Here is a 16,039-nt window from a genome sequence, read left to right as displayed (position 1 = left end):
AAGATATCTGTCTCTATGTGAGTGACCACACCACTGTGGTTATCCAGGCCATCAAGACACAGAATATTACTGTTTGTTATCACTGGAATGCAAAAGTAGGAAGTCAACAAACACCTGGAGTAACAGGCAAATTTGGACTTGGAGTACAAAATGAAGCAGGGCAAAGGCTAATAGAATTTTGCCAAGAGAATGCACTGGTCATAGCAAACACCCACTTCCAGCAACACAAGAGAAGACCCTACCCGTGGACATCACAAGATGGTCAACACCGAAATCAGATTGATTATATTTTTTGTAGCCAAAGATGGAGAAGCTCTATACAGTTAGCAAAAACAAGAGCAGGAGCTGACTGTGGCTCAGATCATGAACTCCTTATTGCCAAATTCAGACTTAAGTTGAAGAAAGTAGGGAAAACCATGACTATTCAGGTATTTGACCTAAATTCAGATTTGACCTAAATGAAATCCTTTACGATTATATAGTAAAAGTGAGAAATAGATTTAAGGGACTATATCTGATAGACAGAGTGCCTGATGAACTATGGACAAAGGTAAAGAGAGGGTGGAACAAATTGAGAGAGTAACATTGAAACATATACATTACCATATATAAAGTAGATAGCTAATGGGAAGTTGCCATATAACAAAGGGAGCTCAACTGCTGTGCTCTGTAACAACATTGAGTGTTGGGATGGGGTGGAAGGTGGGAGGAAGGTTCAGAAGGGAGGGTACATATATATACTTATGGCTGATTCACATTGTTGTATGGCAGAAAGCAACACAACACTGTAAGCAATTATCCTCCAATTTAAAATAAAATTTTTAAAAAATAAAAGAATTCAATTCAGATCTGTCTCCCTCTCATTCCATAATCATTTCGCCACACAACTCTCCTCTCCACATTTTCTTGGTTGTTATCCTCATCACCATCACCATCAGGTAATTTTAAACTTTTTTCTTGTAGAGAAATGTTCAACAACTTGGTGGCATTTTACCAAGAGGCAAGCCATAATCCAAGTGCCTGAGTAGGAAAAGAAAGAAAATGCTTTATACTTTGAGGGGGAAAAAAGACCCTCCTGCTCTTCATCATATTCAGTCCCTTTCCTCTGAAGAGTGCCAAAGGTTTTACAGATGTTAAATGCCCCAGTGAGAAGAGTGAATTGGGAGTTTAAACTGTGGCCTAAGTTTGCTGCTACTACCGCGAGGTAATCACTGCATACATATATGGATAAGTGCTCTATGCCAACAATAAAAGTTTAACTGTCTGAACTACTTTTTGGACTCATTTAACGTCCATTTATGCAGCTACAGATGCCTTTCTCCTTTAGAAACATAAAATTTTAGAGCAGGAAAGGACTTTACAGATCATTTGGTTCAATCCTTTCATTTTCCAGATGGAAACAACTGGAACCCAGAGAGGGTTATTAGCCAGCACAAGGTCACATAGTGGGTTTAACACATGTCTGAAAGTAGAATCCATGTCTCCTATTTTCCTATACCATGCCCTTTCTTAAAAACCACACTATGGCCAAAAAGCTACCCAGTGATCTAAAACACTACTGATTTCTTTCTTCTCCAGTCAGGTGGATCACATAAATGTTTGGATAATTCTGGAAACAAGACACATTTATCATAAAATTTCAACACTAAACACTAATCACTACCACCAAAAGGCAATGAAATTTGGCAAAAATGACAGGACACATTAGTTAGAACTGACCTTGTAAGAGATCCACCTTGCTTCTTCTCCACCCTCTAGTAGGTGATTAATACTTCTGGGTTGCCCTCAAACTGGCCCAGAAGCCCATGGATCTGCTTTTCACTCAGCAAATATGCTATGCTAGAATTGGCTTTTTCCTATTAAAAAAAAAAACTTTTCCTGTGAACCATTATCCCGGGACCATATATGATTATGTACATATATGTAAATAAGGGCTTCTGAGAAATAAGATCTTAAAATTATATTTATACCACATCTCTCAAAATTGGATTTGCTTCATATAGTTTTTGTGGTTGTTTGTTCTATCAATTTGGTTTCTGCTTTTTTGTTTGTAAAATGGTCACAGACACAGTCAAGACATTATATCATACATGAAAAACCTTACTTCTTAGAATAAATCAGCTACAACTGTCTGGTTCTATGGACAAATCATATAATGATTTTGTATTAGATATAGATATCTAGGAGCCTTCTGACAGTGAGTTAGTTTTTCATCCCTCATAAACAGTACTTTCAAATTAAGTGAAAGTTCCGTGAGGAGTCTTAAGAACCAGGTAGAAGGGCAAAGAAAGACCCTTAGATTAACTTATTACAGCTTCATGTTTCTCTCCACTTTTCCTATGTGCCTTAAAAGAAATGTGCCTCATTATTTTTCTAAACCTTTAGTCTCTCTATCCATGTAGTAAAAGTAATGTATGTTAGAGACCCCTAAACATGCAACTGTATCCATTTGAGACCATAAGAGCACTGTTGATGTCTTTGAGCCTTCTTGACTCTCACCCTTTCCATCACTGGCCAATGCCAATTCCTTGGTTACTCAATGACAGAAATGCAGTCAACTCTCGAGAGAAGCAATAACTCTAGTTCTGGACAAGCTCACTCCAGCCTCAAGGCATATCAATCTCATTTTTAAAGTGTAAGTCATCAATATCACTTTTGGTCTCAACCTGACCATTCTATATATTGCAGTTGTTGAAAACATATCTCCATCTGGACGTGTGGAAGGAATTATTATTATTTTCTCTAGTTAAGGTCAGGAGTGATAAATCCAGTGATGTCAAACATTCTGGTTGTTCTGATTTTCAAAATGTTCCACTGAGATGTTTGCTGCCAGTTTAAGGAAGAGAGGTGTTGTGTCTTCTTCACATTGGCTCAAAATAAAATAGGTAGGCTACTGCTTTTGAGTTGCAAGAAAAGAAACAGACTGTCAAATGCTATCACAACATAATGAATGTTATCTAAAATTAAGATAAATGCATCTGACTAATGTCTCCTTAATAACAAAACTATATCTGTATTCTGATTTTTTTCCATCAAGGTAACCTGAAGTTTAAATTTACATTATGATTATAGCTTTTATTTTATAAGTTAATGCACATTATTTTGGTCCATTGAGCAAACTCATTTTTATTCATTGCCTTTTAAAGTTGACATTTAACTTCTATAGCTGTACAGTTGGCAAGAAGCAAAAGAATATTTAATATTCAAGAGAGCAGATTCTACAACACCAGAGCATTCTGTTGTATAGAATGCCCTATAATTAGTGTACATTAACTGAAAGAAAGAATTACATATGGAATTAGTGGAGGATGGTTGAAGGTACTCATGTATTCATTTCCTTGCTAATACTTGTGAATCAAATAAAACAAACAAGTAATTCTAGTAATTCAAACTAATAAGAGCTGATTTTCTAAAAGACCGTGTCTTTTTTAAAAATTTATTTATTTTAATTGGAGGATAATTACTTTACATTATTGTATTGGTTTTGCCATACATTGACATGAATCTGTCCCGGGTATACATGCGTTCCCCATCTTGAACACCCCTCCCACCTCCCTCCCCATCCCATCACTCTGGTTCATCCCAGTACACCAGTCTTTTAATGTATTTACCAAACTAACACTGAGAACAACTTTTCAGGACTTAAATTTGTAAAATCAAGTAAAATAGGAATTAGTTATACCCCTTTTCCAGTATAATTTTCTGTTCAACATCAGAAATAGTTTGTTCATTCAAGAAATTAATTATATCTACAGTAGGTCAGGCTCTTTGTTAGAATTGGGGAGAGCTGCAACAGCCTTTGCTTCAGAGCACTGAATTCAGTAAGAAAGACAAATAAGAATATAAGTAACAGCAACCTAACTGGATAGGGATAAAAGAAGTACATGGTACTATGAACACCCACAAGAGACCTACCATGGGGACTGGGAGTGGCAGTAGGAAGGGAAGGTCCTTCAGAAGAGGTGACATTTCAGATGAGACTGAATGACTTCAAGGTTAAGTACACATTGAATCTTGCTTCCTCAAAAAGCTTCACTAAAATCAAATTAAAGAGATTAAAAAATAAAAATAAACCCACAAAAACAAGGAGAACAGAAAAAGGAACATGAGAAATGAACTTTCAAAGCTCAAGAGAAGATGGACAGGTGGTCTCTGACTTAGCAGAAAGCTGAACAAATCCTAAAGCAGAAAAGGAAGACTGGGGCAGAGCTTTTTGAGAGCAACATAAACTCCAGGCAGGATCCTCCTCCACACCCCATTACTGAATAACTACCCCTCCCTTGGTCCCTTACTTCAGGAGGAAGCTAGAAATTTATTCACTTGAAAGGGTAAAAGAGAAAGTCCTTGACCAATAACATAGTTCAGTGACCATACACGATGAAGGATTAACATGGATGTCCAAAACTATTGCCCTGTTTACTCCAACACCACAGGTACTAGCCCTTTGCTCTTCAGATGGGCAATTTGGGGAACTTTGTCTGGGGAATGTGACCAGCCCATAAGGAAAGACTAAAATACTGATATCAGGGCTTCTGCGAAAAAAAAAAAAAAGACACACTTAGATCCCTCCAGTGAAGCTCCAAATACAAAAGCCTCACACACAGGCTCTGAGCCTCATCTCTTAATTATGAGCAGGAATGCTTAGTCGCTCAGTCCTGTCCAACTCTTTGCAACACCATGGACTGTAGCACACCAGGCTCCTCTGTCCATGGGGATTCTCCAGGCAAGAATACTGGAGTGGGTTACCATGCCCTCCTCCAGGGGATCTTCCCAACTCAGGGATCGAACCCAGGTCTCCCACATTGCAGGTGCATTCTTTACCAGGTGAACCACCAGGGAAGCCCACAAGCAGAGAACCAAGAAGTAATTACCAAACATCTAAGGAAAGCTTCTAGTATGGAAGATAGACACTAAACAAACAAAAGACAAACTAATAAAAAGCACCTTGGAGGAAATAGATACTATGCATGGATAAAAATTTAGTAAAACTAACTATTACTAACATCCCCAAATAAATACTTCAGTCATGAAACAAACAAACAAAGAATTCTATAAAAACCAAAGGATTCAGAAAACAAAAAGAGAACTCAATAGTAGGGTTGAAGACACAGAGAGTAAAGTAGACAGTAAAGATAAATATGAAACAGAGAGAAGACAAGAAAATTAGGAGACCAGGCCAGGCAAACCAACATCTAAATAAAGTATTTCCAAAAGTGAGAACAGAGAAAATGGAAGATATAAATCATCAGAGAAATAAATGAAGAATATTTTCCTGAACTGAAAGATAGGAGTTTCTTGACCAAAAGTGTTTGCCAAGTGGCTGGACCGGCAGATCTGCTTAGCATTTAACATATATGCACAAATTACTGTTCTGTTTCACGTGTATTAACTTACTTAGTCATCACAACAAATCTATAACTCTATCCCTATTTTACAGATGAAGAAACCAAGGTACAAAATGGTTAACCAACTATTAATAGCCCAAGTTCACATGGCTAGTAAGTGGCAGAGCCAGGACTTGAAAGTTGGTAAGGTAGCCCTGAAGTTCACTACACAATACTACCATGTAGGAAGGGGCAGCACTGTTAAATTTCAGAAAACACTAAAGACAGTTCCATTTGATTTTTAAAAAGCAGGAGTAGTACTATTTTGATAGTGTATGCAGAGCCAAGCAATTGACTAACAACCTGAGGGAAATTCCATGCAGACTTCTGTTCTTACTTCCAAACACAACTTCCTTCTGTCCAATAGCCTGTCCTACAAATTTCAATTACATCAGAAGATCTAAATTCCTATTCCCCACCCCCAGCTCAACAATAACACCGCTCTACTCTTGGGCTCACCTCCCTGCACTGTAGTCAGGAAAAGTGACCTTAGTGAGTAAGTGATCTTCAGTTCTCATCTTCAAGAGCACAGAACCCCACTGGTTGCTATTCAATCCTTGACAACAGTTGCATAACATATTAATATTTTGCCCAGTTTTATCATTATTCATGGCAGGACAGTAAGTCTGAAACTAGACCTTGTATACCTGAAAGTATTTTTATTTGACTTGCACATTTAAATAATTATGGGTTCAAAATCCTTTCCTTCAGTTCAGTTCAGTTCAGTCGCTCAGTCGTGTCCGACTCTCCATGACCCCATGAATCACAGCACGCCAGGCCTCCCTGTCCATCACCAACTCCCAGAGTTCACCCAAATTCATGTCCATACAGTCGGTGATGCCATCCAGCCATCTCATTCTCTGTGGTCCCCTTCTCCTCCCGCCCCCAACCTTTCCCAGCATCAGAGTCTTTTCCAGTGAGTCAACTCGTCGCATGAGGTGGCCAAAGTATTGCAGTTTCAGCTTTAGCATCAGTCCTTCCAATGAACACCCGGGATTGATCTCATTGAGAATGGACTGGTTGGATCTCCTTGAAGTACGAGGGACTCTCAAGAGTCTTCTCCAACACCACAGTTCAAAAGCATCAATTCTTCGGCGATCAGCTTTCTTCACAGTCCAACTCTCACATCCATACATGACCACGGGAAAAACCATAGCTTTGACTAGACGGACCTTTGTTGGCAAAGTAATGTCTCTGCTTTTTAATATACTATCTAGGTTGGTCATAACTTTCCTTCCAAGGAGTAAGTGTCTTTTAATTTCATGGCTGCAATCAGCATCTGCAGTGATTTAGGAGCCCCCAAAAATAAAGTCTGACACTGTTTCCACTGTTTTTCCATCTATTTCCCATGAAGTGATGGGACCAGATGCCATGATCTTTGTTTTCTGAATGTTGAGCTTCAAGCCAACCTTTTCACTCTCCTCTTTCACTTTCATCAAGAGGCTTTTGAGTTCCTCTTCACTTTCTGCCATAAGGGTAGTGTCATCTGCATATCTGAGGTTATTGATATTTCTCCCAGCAATCTTGATTCCAGCTTGTGCTTCTTCCAACCCAGCGTTCCTCATGATGTACTCTGCATATAAGTTAAATAAGCAAGGTGACAATATACAACCTTGACGTACTCCTTTTCCTATTTGGAACCAGTCTGTTGTTCCATGTACAGTTCTGACTGTTGCTTCCTGACCTGCATACGGGTTTCTCAAGAGACAGGTCAGGTGGTCTGGTATTCCCATCTCTTTCAGAATGTCCCACAGTTTATTGTGATCCACACAGTCAAAGGCTTTGGCATAGTCAATGAAGCAGAAATAGATGTTTTTCTGGAACTCTCTTGCTTTCTCCATGATCCAGCGGATATTGGCAATTTGATCTCTGATGCCTCTGCCTTTTCTAAAACCTGCTTGAACATCTGGGAGTTCACGGTTCACATATTGCTGAAGCCTGGCTTGGAGAATTTTGAGCATGACTTTACTAGCGTGTGAGATGAGTGCAATTGTGCGGTAGTTTGAGAATTCTTTGGCATTCCATTTCTTTGGGATTGGAATGAAGACTGACCTTTTCCAGTCCTGTGGCCACTGCTGAGTTTTCCGAATTTGCTGGCATATTGAGTGCAGACCTTTCACAGCATCATCTTTCAAGATTTGAAATAGCTCAACTGGAATTCCATCACCTCCACTAGCTTTGTTCGTAGTGATGCTTTCTAAGGCCCACTTGACTTCACATTCCAAGATGTCTGGCTCTAGGTCAGTGATCACGTTATCGTGACTATCTTGGTAGTGAAGATCTTTTTTGTACAGTTCTTCTGTGTATTCCTGCCACCTCTTCTTAATATCTTCTGCTTCTGTTAGGTCCACACCATTTCTGTCCTTTATCGAGCCCATCTTTGCATGAAATGTTCCCTTGGAATCTCTAATTTTCTTGAAGAGATCTCTTGTTTTTCCTATTCTGTTTTTTTCCTCTATTTCTTTGCATTGATCACTGAGAAAGGCTTTCTTATCTCTCCTTGCTATTCTTTGGAACTCTGCATTCAGATGCTTATATCTTTCCTTTTCCCCTTTGCTTTTTGCTTCTCTTCTTTTCACAGCTATTTGTAAGGCCTCCTCAAACAGCCATTTTGCTTTTTTGCATTTCTTTTCCAGGGGGATGGTCTTGGTCCCTGTCTCCTGTACAATATCACGAACCTCCGTCCAGAGTTCATCAGGCACTCTATCAGATCTAGTCCCTTAAATCTATTTCTCACTTCCACTGTATAATCATAAGGGATTTGATTTAGGTCATATCTGAATGGTCAGTACTTTAATATTATGCTCTTGCATCCAATGTTGCTGTTGGGAAACTAATGTCAACCTGATTTTTATTATTTTGCCTTATATGTGAAACCATTTTCTTTATTTCCCTAAGTAATAAAGCTTTCTATTTCTGTTCCATTGGTTTTTAATTTCTGTTACATTTGTTCCATCAGATCTATTTCATCTGGTAGAAGTTGTCTATGTCTTTTTATTCTTCATGATGCTTTTGTTCTTTAGATGTGTCATGATATTTTTAAGACCAGGAATTCAGCTGTCTTATTAATAAGATGATCAGTTGCCTCTGCTTTTGATGACTCTATAAATGGTCCACTGAAAAGGGAGTCTCAGCTGGTGTCTTCACTGTGAGTGTAGGAGAAATGAGTTGAGTGCCTCTGCAGTACTTCTCTGGGCTTAACTGCACTTATTTTCGCTGGCGTTTCTTTCTCCTCAAGATATACTGCCCAGTTCCTCTATATCCGAGAATATTTTCTCTACTCGGAGTTGTAGGAGACAATTCAGGGTCAGCTTACAGCACTTTCCACTACCACCCTATGCACACTCTGCAAAATAAGTTAGCTCTAAATCCAGACAGTTCTCAAAGGAAGCAAAAACAACTAAATTGCCAGTGATGATATATACTCATATGTCTTCATAATACACGATCCAACACTTAGAATTTTTTCATGCTTATAATTACCTATATTTCATCATATATATATATATATCATTATAGCAATTGTGAAAGTTTGTATTCTTTAGAAAGATGAGTAGAAAAGAAATATTTTTTCTGTAGTGACAAATCATGTTGTCTCCAAAAGCAATTTCTTTTATTAGTTAAAAAAATTAGTAGTTTCTTCCTAAAAAGTCAATTCTCACTATTCACAGCAATGTTCTGCAAAGTCACTGTGAACACTGAGTTAGAAAATCTTGAACATATTAGGAGAAATACAAGGTTAGTTTCCTTCAAGCTCTGGTTACATTTTCATCAGCAAATCAATACATATTTTGGTTTCAAATGTGTTTCTGTTTAAAGACATTCTATTCAATATATAGTTTATGGATTAACTTTGAGTATGGCCATCAGCACTGTAACTCATGCCTAAAGGAAGTTTATCTATTTTCTGCATAAATCATATCACAGCCTTCTTGCCCTTAGGAACACTAAATAACATTTCAGCACTACACTTAGAAACCATTTCAAACAGCAAAATCACTAAAAATCACCAAAAAAATACAAAAAATGCATGATTGTGAAAAGGATACTTGCATACACTCTGAAAACTGAAACAAGAAGGTAGTCTCACCTTGTTCCACCTCAGCTGGGAATGTGTGCTTTGGGTGGCTCAAATTTTTTGCCGCCATTAATGTGTTTATGCATATTCATTATTGTCTGCAACAGCACCCTTAGTATTGACTTGGGGGTTACAAATCAGTTTTAGCAGTAAGAGAATTTACAAATATATTGACTACTGTATTATTATTATTGCTTGCATATTGATGGGAAAAGCTTGTTAAAGGAAAGAAATCTCATGCTAATTTTTGTGTATACACATGCACACAAGCACATATATTACTGTTTATATTTTTTATTTTTTTTGTCAATGAGTTTATTTTATAATGCACACTAAACATTGGTGAACATAAATACTTTCATTTGTTGAAATGTTTTAAAAATTTATGAAGTTTATAAAATTGCATAAAAGGATGCTTATGTGCTAATTTTAGTGGAAAAATCAGGCTTTATATCTATTTAAATAGCATTTTTATAAAACATGTTTATATATTTGTTTAATGATAATCTACAATTCTTCTAACAGTTTGATGGTGTTAATAAATTGGAAAAAAACAAACACCATTTTTTTTTTTTTTAAGAAAGGAAGGAAACCTGTAAGATACCACATAAAGGGGAGTTTGTTGACTTTGGTTCACCACTAATTCCTTCACCCCTGCAAACAAATCTTCTGAACCATTAAGAAACATTTTGTGCAATCTACAGCAGTTTAAGGACTACTAACATTTTGTGCCAATCTGGTGGGTGTCTAGTAAAGAGAGCTCCAAAACCGGTGGCAGGCAATCCAGTGTCCCTGGAAACAAGATAACAATTCTTAGAAAACATGTCAAACTGACATTTACAAACTTTCAAAGCCATACAAAACTAATTTGGGAGCTGAATTTTTATTATAAATTTAAGGATTTCCATGTTTGCAAGTTTAATGCACTTTGCAAAATATTAATAAAATGTCTCAACAAGTAAATGGAAAATTTCCGCATTCTGTCCAATGACTACAATACGAGAGGAAGTCTATGTCATGCATTTCCACAGAAAGGAACTAACTTTTAGCAGTAAATTGTAGAGATGGGGTTCAAACCTAGGTGTCAGAACCATGACCAGAAAAAAACACGTGAAGGGAAAAAGACACTTTAATTGGACCTATAATGCACAGAGCTGACTGGCAAACAACCAAGGGAAAGAGAATTCCAGACAGAGGGAGCAGAATGAACAGAAAGCATGGCAGCTTGAGATGTGGTGTCCGTGCTTGCTGTAGTCCAATAATGTGTAGCTGGGGTCAGCCTACCTCCTTCACTGCTTATTTATAAGCCGTTTCCTATAGATGCCTTTTCTAAGCAAAGGGCTATATTAAGCATACCTTTCTATAATTCCAGAGTTCATAGTTTCCTCATTCAATAAAGCCTTGCTCTTTATTTTGGCCAGTTCTGTGTTTAAACAAACTTGTGCCATTTTTTCACGTGTTTCTGATATCCAAATCTGGAAAAAATTAAAAATCACATATAAAGAAAATAAATAGTTAAAAATTCTGAGTTATATTTCTGTTGAAGTACATTCTGATTTTAATTGTTGACTCTATTCATATTAAAAAATAAATGTCCCACAGCAGTCAATGATTTCATCATAAATATGTGAAATGGCAATTTCTTACTATGTCTTGTTGGAACAAAAATCAGATTGGTTGTTTCTGTGAAATGGAAAGTACATCATTCAACTAAATACTAACTCTTATTTGCTTTCTCTTTCCTTCTCAAGGTTAGTATATTTTAACTTCTCTAAGTAAGAAAACATAGCAATCACTTTGTAAATCACACACGACTTTTAGATACTATCATTATCATTGTTATCCATTCTCTATCACAGAGGATAATTCAATGAATTATCAATTATTACTATGAGAAAAACCTGATAATTATAGGATATACTCAATTCAATTGCAGAAGCATCATGGGTAATGTCTAGAGGATCTTAGGAATAAAAATGTATGCTGAGGATTTAATATTTTTCCCATACAAAACTCTCAGTCAGTTCAGTTCAGTCGCTCAGTCGTGTCCGACTCTCTGCGACCCCATGAATCACAGCACGCCAGGCCTCCCTGTCCATCACCAACTCCCGGAGTTTACTCAAACTCATGTCCACAGAGTCGGTGATGCCATCCAGCCATCTCATTCTCTGTCGTCCCCTTCTCCTCCTGCCCCCAACCTTTCCCAGCATCAGAGTCTTTTCCAGTGAGTCAACTCGTCACATGAGGTGGCCAAAGTATTGCAGTTTCAGCTTTAGCATCAGTCCCTCCAATGAACATCCAGGATTGATCTCCTTTAGAATGGACTGGTTGGATCTCCTTGCAGTATAAGGGACTCTCAAGAGTCTTCTCCAACACCACAGGTCAAAAGCATCGATTCTTCGGCGATCAGCTTTCTTCACAGTCCAACTCTCACATCCATACATGACCACGGGAAAAACCATTGCCTTGACTAGACGGACCTTGGTTGGCAAAGTAATGTCTCTGCTTTTTAATATACTATCAAGGTTGGTCATAACTTTCCTTCCAAGGAGCAAGCGTCTTTTAATTTCATGGCTGCAATCAGCATCTGCAGTGATTTTGGAGCCCAAAAAAATAAAGTCTGACACTGTCTCCACTGTTTATTCATCTATTTCCCATGAAGTACAAAACTCTAGAAGATCACAAATATGGAGGTTCACAGCAGAGATTCAGAACTCATTATCACCAAGAGAACCAATTACTTGCTGCAAACCTGAAGACAAGCTTCCCTAAGATATCCAGTGAAGCCCCAGATTACATCAACTCCACTAGATTTTGTTCAAAAAAGAGAGAGAGAGAGAATACTGTTTAGAAAACTGGAGACTTCAACTGAAAGAGTATCTGAGAGCTAGAGTCAAATTCCTTTGGTCCATTTTTGTGAAGATTAAAGTGGCTCTGTAAAACTAAGAACCCATCCTATTCAAAGTAATTTTAACTATAGTCTCTGATCCTGGTTCCCTGGTCTACTCCATGGTTTCTATGATTTTTGTCCCCTAAGATCTCAACCTCCTGAATCACCAGCCTCCCAGCCTAATTTCCCAGCTCTGACTCTTATACTTGTAACTCAACTACTCTTCCTCAGAGATTCCAAATTTCACAAATCAACAGCAGAGAACTCTGTATTGGGCTCCATATTTTACATTCTAATGAAAAATAAAGCATTATCTCTTAGGGAAAAAATTACTAGGTATCATTTTGTTTTTAAGGTGTAAGGTTGGCCCAACATTTAATCTTAAATATGCTCTAATCATTTTTGACAGTAAATATTTCAATAAATCAATCAACACCATTGAAAATTATATAAAATAAAAGTACTGCCAAATTGAAATAATGAACAGTAAAAGGAAACAGATAATAGCATTAGTTGCTCTTAAGTTTATTGACTGCTTATTCTGTATCAGACACCATATTAAGCATTTTATGTACATTATCCCTCTAAATACTTAAAGCAACACTGAGTGTTATGTATTAATTATGGTGACAGAAGGAAAAGAAAAATCATATGAGGGGAATGAAGAAAGTTTAATAGAGAATCTACTTATAAAAGTGTGGCCAGAATTCAGAAAACCAGCAAACAATGATGAAGCACCCTGACGACAGCAATACTGGTGAGTCACAGGGTAGGGCAGTATGGAACCCAGATCTACAGCTGTAAAGAGAGGGTTCACTTGGTAGTTGTGACTTTCAGAACAGACACAGCGTTCTAGTCTGCTCAGGCTGTTGTTACAAATATCATAGACTGATACTATTATACACAATAGGAAATTATTTCTTAGAATTCTGAAGGCTGAGAAGGCCAAGATCAAGGCACTAGGACTGGTGAGAGTCTACTCTCTAGTTGATAAGACAGCCCTCTTTTCACAGTGTCTTCACAATGGAAGAAGTGGGGAAGAGCTCTATGGTGTCTCTATCATAAGGGTATTAATCTCATTCATGAGGACTCCACTTTCATGAACTAAACACCTCCCATATGCCCCATCTCTAAATTGCATCACACTGGGAGTTAGAATTTCAACATCTGAGTTTGAGAGGGACACAATCATTTAATCCATAGAAGACAGCCACTGTCAAAATGGCCTCTCATGATGAAAGCAAAGAAATGTCCAAGCCAGTTCTCCTTCCGCTGCTGATCACCTGTCAGTGACTTCCATAGGCCGATTCCTGGCAATTCACAGAAAGTCAGAGGGCAAAAGAACTCACTGACATAATCCATAAAGATCAGCCTCCTTGGTACATAGCAGGGTTGAAAAGGGAAGAGAGTAGAACTGGAGGAAGAAAGGAAGGACTCTTGGTTTATTTTATCTTCATTTTAAGAAGGGGAAAACTGAGGTTGAAAGGGATTAAGTAATGCTCAGATAAACCAGAGAGAAAAGAAGTTCCACAATTTAAAACAAGCAGTCTGACTCATTCAGTCATTCATCCATCCTTCCATATCTGTGAAATGCCAGGCATCCTACTAAGTTCTAGAGCTATAGTAGTAAATAAAACCCAGAGACTATACTGGCTGTAGCTTAGTGAGTTGCAATAAACCATGGAATAATGGCAATAACAATACCACATTGACCAGACACCATTCTAAATGTCTTCACATTAAATGCTCATGAAAACTCTATTCCCACATTTTACCCAAGGAAATAAACAGAAAATTGTAAATTCTTGACCAAAGTTACAGCGTAGTAGGTGGTGGAGCCAAGAATCAATGAGAAGCAATCTGTCAGCAGAGCCCACACTTTTCCTCTGTGTCTCCCATATCAGGGGTAAATAGTATCCTCCAATATTAGACTTCCCATTCCGTTACTCATCAATAACAGAACCCTCAAATTTTAGTTGGGCCCATGAGGTTTCAGACTACATTTCTAGCCTCCCTTATACTTAGAAATGGCTAGTGACTGGTTCTGGACAATAGGGCATAATGGCATTAATATATACAACCTCCAGCTTCTGTTTCTCTTTCTGTGGCATGGAATGTGGACATAATGACAGATTTCCAGCCATATTGGGCCTTTTGTAAGGGATGGCAGAGCCAAAAGCAAGAATCTGTAGGTGTCTGACAATTTATCAAACTATCATACCACTCCTGGCCTGTTAACCTCTAGACTTTTTTTTTCATTTTTCATCTTTTTTTATTGCTGTTAATTCAAGGAAAAAATGTTGCATAAAATCCAATCTTTTCTAGAAATATAAGTGGCCTTTCCAGTACATAACGTTTCAAATATCAAAGTATATGGTAAACATACAAATAAGGAGAAGGTAACATACATCCTACATACAGTACAGTCTTTTAAATCATAAAATAAGCTCCATAAAGTACAACTGGCAAGTGATTCACAATGCGGTCCATACAGGACTTATCAAAACTCTCACTTCCACAACTTGACTGCAGCTTAACAATTAATTTAATAATATGGTCCAAAAATACCCAGATAAAATATATTTAGTCAAAATAACTTCCTTTCATTGAACTTTCTTTTTAAATTAAAACTTTCACCTACCCCTTCACCCACACCCCCTTTCTTCCCCTTTTACTCCCACCCTGAAAGAAGGTTTCAAAATGTACATTGGTGCTATAAATATAAACTCTACCTATGAAGCTTTACAGGAAGCTTCTTACTTCAGGTGTTTCCTTTTGTCTGGCAATCTGTTAGGTTTCTGAACCAAAGCCAGATATATTTAAGTTCCTCTGCCGCACACCACGGAGAAGGCAATGGCAAGCCACTCCAGTACTATTGCCTAGAAAATCCCATGGATGGAGGAGCCTGGTAGGCTGCAGTCCGTGGGGTCGCTAAGGGTCGGACACGACTGAGCGACTTCACTTTCACTTTTCACTTTCCACTTTCACACATTGGAGAAGGAAATGGCAACCCACTCCAGTGTTCTTGCCTGGAGAATCACAGGGACCGGGGAGCCTGGTGGGCTTCCGTCTATGGGGTCACACAGAGTCGGACACAACTGAAGTGACGCAGCAGCAGCAGCAGCAGCCGCACACCAACGTGACCCCACAGAAACACCCGCCATCTCTGCTCTGTACTAAGGGTGGGGCACAGCACACCCAACCCCAAGCCCTTATACCCACAGCTCAGCGCCGGGGGCTGCTTGGTGCCGTCGACTTTTTATATAGAAGAATAAAACCTTATGTGAACAGCCACTGTTGATTTTTGGTTTCTGTTGTGTGTAGGCAAACCTAATCCTACACCATCTTAATGTGAAAAATCACTTTGGTCTAGAAATGTTCATAACCTGACATAAGGGTGGATAATTTATAAAAACACTTCCATATGTTTAAAAGTCTTTTGGGCTTTATATATATGTATCACAAACTGGAGATTGGCAATTTGATATGTGCAATTATCAAAGCACAAGCTTGCATGATAATCACTAAAATTTCCATTTACTTTGCATAATAAAATCTAGCTTGAATAAAATGGTAATATAAAAAGTATCTAATATGTATACAGGAAGTACACTTCATAATATCATTCTTATTCCCCATTTTCCTGAGTATCAATTTTTTAAGTCTCTATTTCTAATCTTCCAAAAT

The 16,039-nt window shown here is 38.0% G+C and overlaps 1 protein-coding gene across 1 annotated transcript in view; it reads right to left on the bottom strand.

Moving 5' to 3' along the window:
• Nucleotides 1–16,039, bottom strand: part of CFAP95 (cilia and flagella associated protein 95) — a 107,152-nt gene that overhangs the window by 56,375 nt on the left and 34,738 nt on the right. Inside the window, exons 3-4 of the mRNA XM_055428369.2 lie at nt 10,819–10,937; nt 10,186–10,254 (exon numbers count right to left, since the gene is read on the bottom strand). Coding sequence (XP_055284344.2) covers nt 10,186–10,254; nt 10,819–10,937 — 188 coding nt within the window. The remainder of the gene's footprint in view (nt 1–10,185; nt 10,255–10,818; nt 10,938–16,039) is intronic.

This window comes from Moschus berezovskii, chromosome 7 (assembly GCF_049115385.1).
Source record: "Moschus berezovskii isolate FMDL1 chromosome 7, NW_MosBer_1.0, whole genome shotgun sequence".
Lineage (NCBI taxonomy): Eukaryota > Metazoa > Chordata > Mammalia > Artiodactyla > Moschidae > Moschus > Moschus berezovskii.
Note: the sequence above shows the minus strand (reverse complement) of the source record. Positions and strands in the feature narration are given on the sequence as shown.